At 36.2% G+C, this 1,217-nt stretch overlaps 1 protein-coding gene across 1 annotated transcript in view; it reads left to right on the top strand.

Annotated features, from left to right (window-relative positions):
• Positions 627 to 1,217, top strand: part of LOC104789423 (zinc finger BED domain-containing protein RICESLEEPER 2-like) — a 9,102-nt gene continuing 8,511 nt past the window's right edge. The window contains exon 1 of the mRNA XM_010515121.1: positions 627 to 1,028. Within this exon, the coding sequence (XP_010513423.1) occupies positions 627 to 1,028 (402 nt within the window). The remainder of the gene's footprint in view (positions 1,029 to 1,217) is intronic.

Here is a 1,217-nt window from a genome sequence, read left to right as displayed (position 1 = left end):
ATTTTTTTGTTTAACTAATATCCAATAAAAACAAAATATGTGATCCAGTCCACTAATGTTTTTATTTTATTTTTACTTAGTAAAAAGATGTTGCCCTATAAACAAATATTACCGACACTAACTCATTTCTTGTCCTCGGTTTTGACTTTTGAGTTTCGATCTTACCTCTCTCTGAAAATAGGCGATTACGAAGTGAGATTAGTCGAGAAACCTCTCAATCACCCATCATCATCACCTCTTTTCTTCATCATCGTCACATACAGCTCCTCTTTCTGTCAGACGTTGTGTAGAAATTGACTTTGTCTAACACAAATCCTAACCGCGAGTTTCAGAGTGGTAATGCTTTCTTCTTTGCCTTAGTTTGTGAAATTGTCTGTAAACCCTTTGTTTTGTAAGATCATCTTAAAATCTATAATTCTCCATCTTTAATTTCAGATTTGAAAACAAAAACTCTAACCCTAATTTTTGAGAAACCGATTCATTTTTAATTTTTCATCTTTCTTCATCTGGGTTTTTATTTATGAGGTTTTGTTCATGTTAATCTTCAGATTTCAAAGATTAAACTATAACCCTAAATTTTTTATTGCATTTACTTTGTCTAATGCCAAACTTGTACTTTTTTGTAGATGGCTTCTCAAGGTATTAACGAAGAGGAACCTGCTGTCACTGGAGAACCTGTAACCAGAGAAGAACATGGTGCAACTAGAAAGAGGGCGACACCAGACTCTGGTTTGCCACCGAAACCAAAGAAAAAGTTTGCTAAACGAGCAGAGGTATGGCAACACTTCATACAAAGGGTAGAGGATGATAAGTTTGCTAACTGTAGGTATTGTGGTACAGAGATTAAATGTGACACTAAGACAGTAGGGACTAGTCCGATGAAAGGTCATATAGAAAGATGTAAAATGTACAAGGATCATGTTGAAAGGGAGAAACAGACTGTCTTGGGTGGTGATAAGAGTGGGAATATGAGGGTTATTAAGTATGATCCTCAGCTCTTTAGGAGATCTGTTAATGAGTTGGTTGTGGTGAATGAGTTACCCTTCTCATTTGTGGAGTCTGAGGGTTGGAAGCGTTTCTGTTTTAACATCCTGCCTATATACAAGACCTTTTCCAGAAGGACATGTTGTAGAGACATTGTTGGAATGTATCTGCAAGAGAAAGAGGAGCTTAAGCATTTATTTAGTGTTCAGAAGCAAAGGATTTCTCTCACCACA

This window comes from Camelina sativa, chromosome 5 (genome assembly GCF_000633955.1).
Source record: "Camelina sativa cultivar DH55 chromosome 5, Cs, whole genome shotgun sequence".
Lineage (NCBI taxonomy): Eukaryota > Viridiplantae > Streptophyta > Magnoliopsida > Brassicales > Brassicaceae > Camelina > Camelina sativa.
Note: the sequence above shows the minus strand (reverse complement) of the source record. Positions and strands in the feature narration are given on the sequence as shown.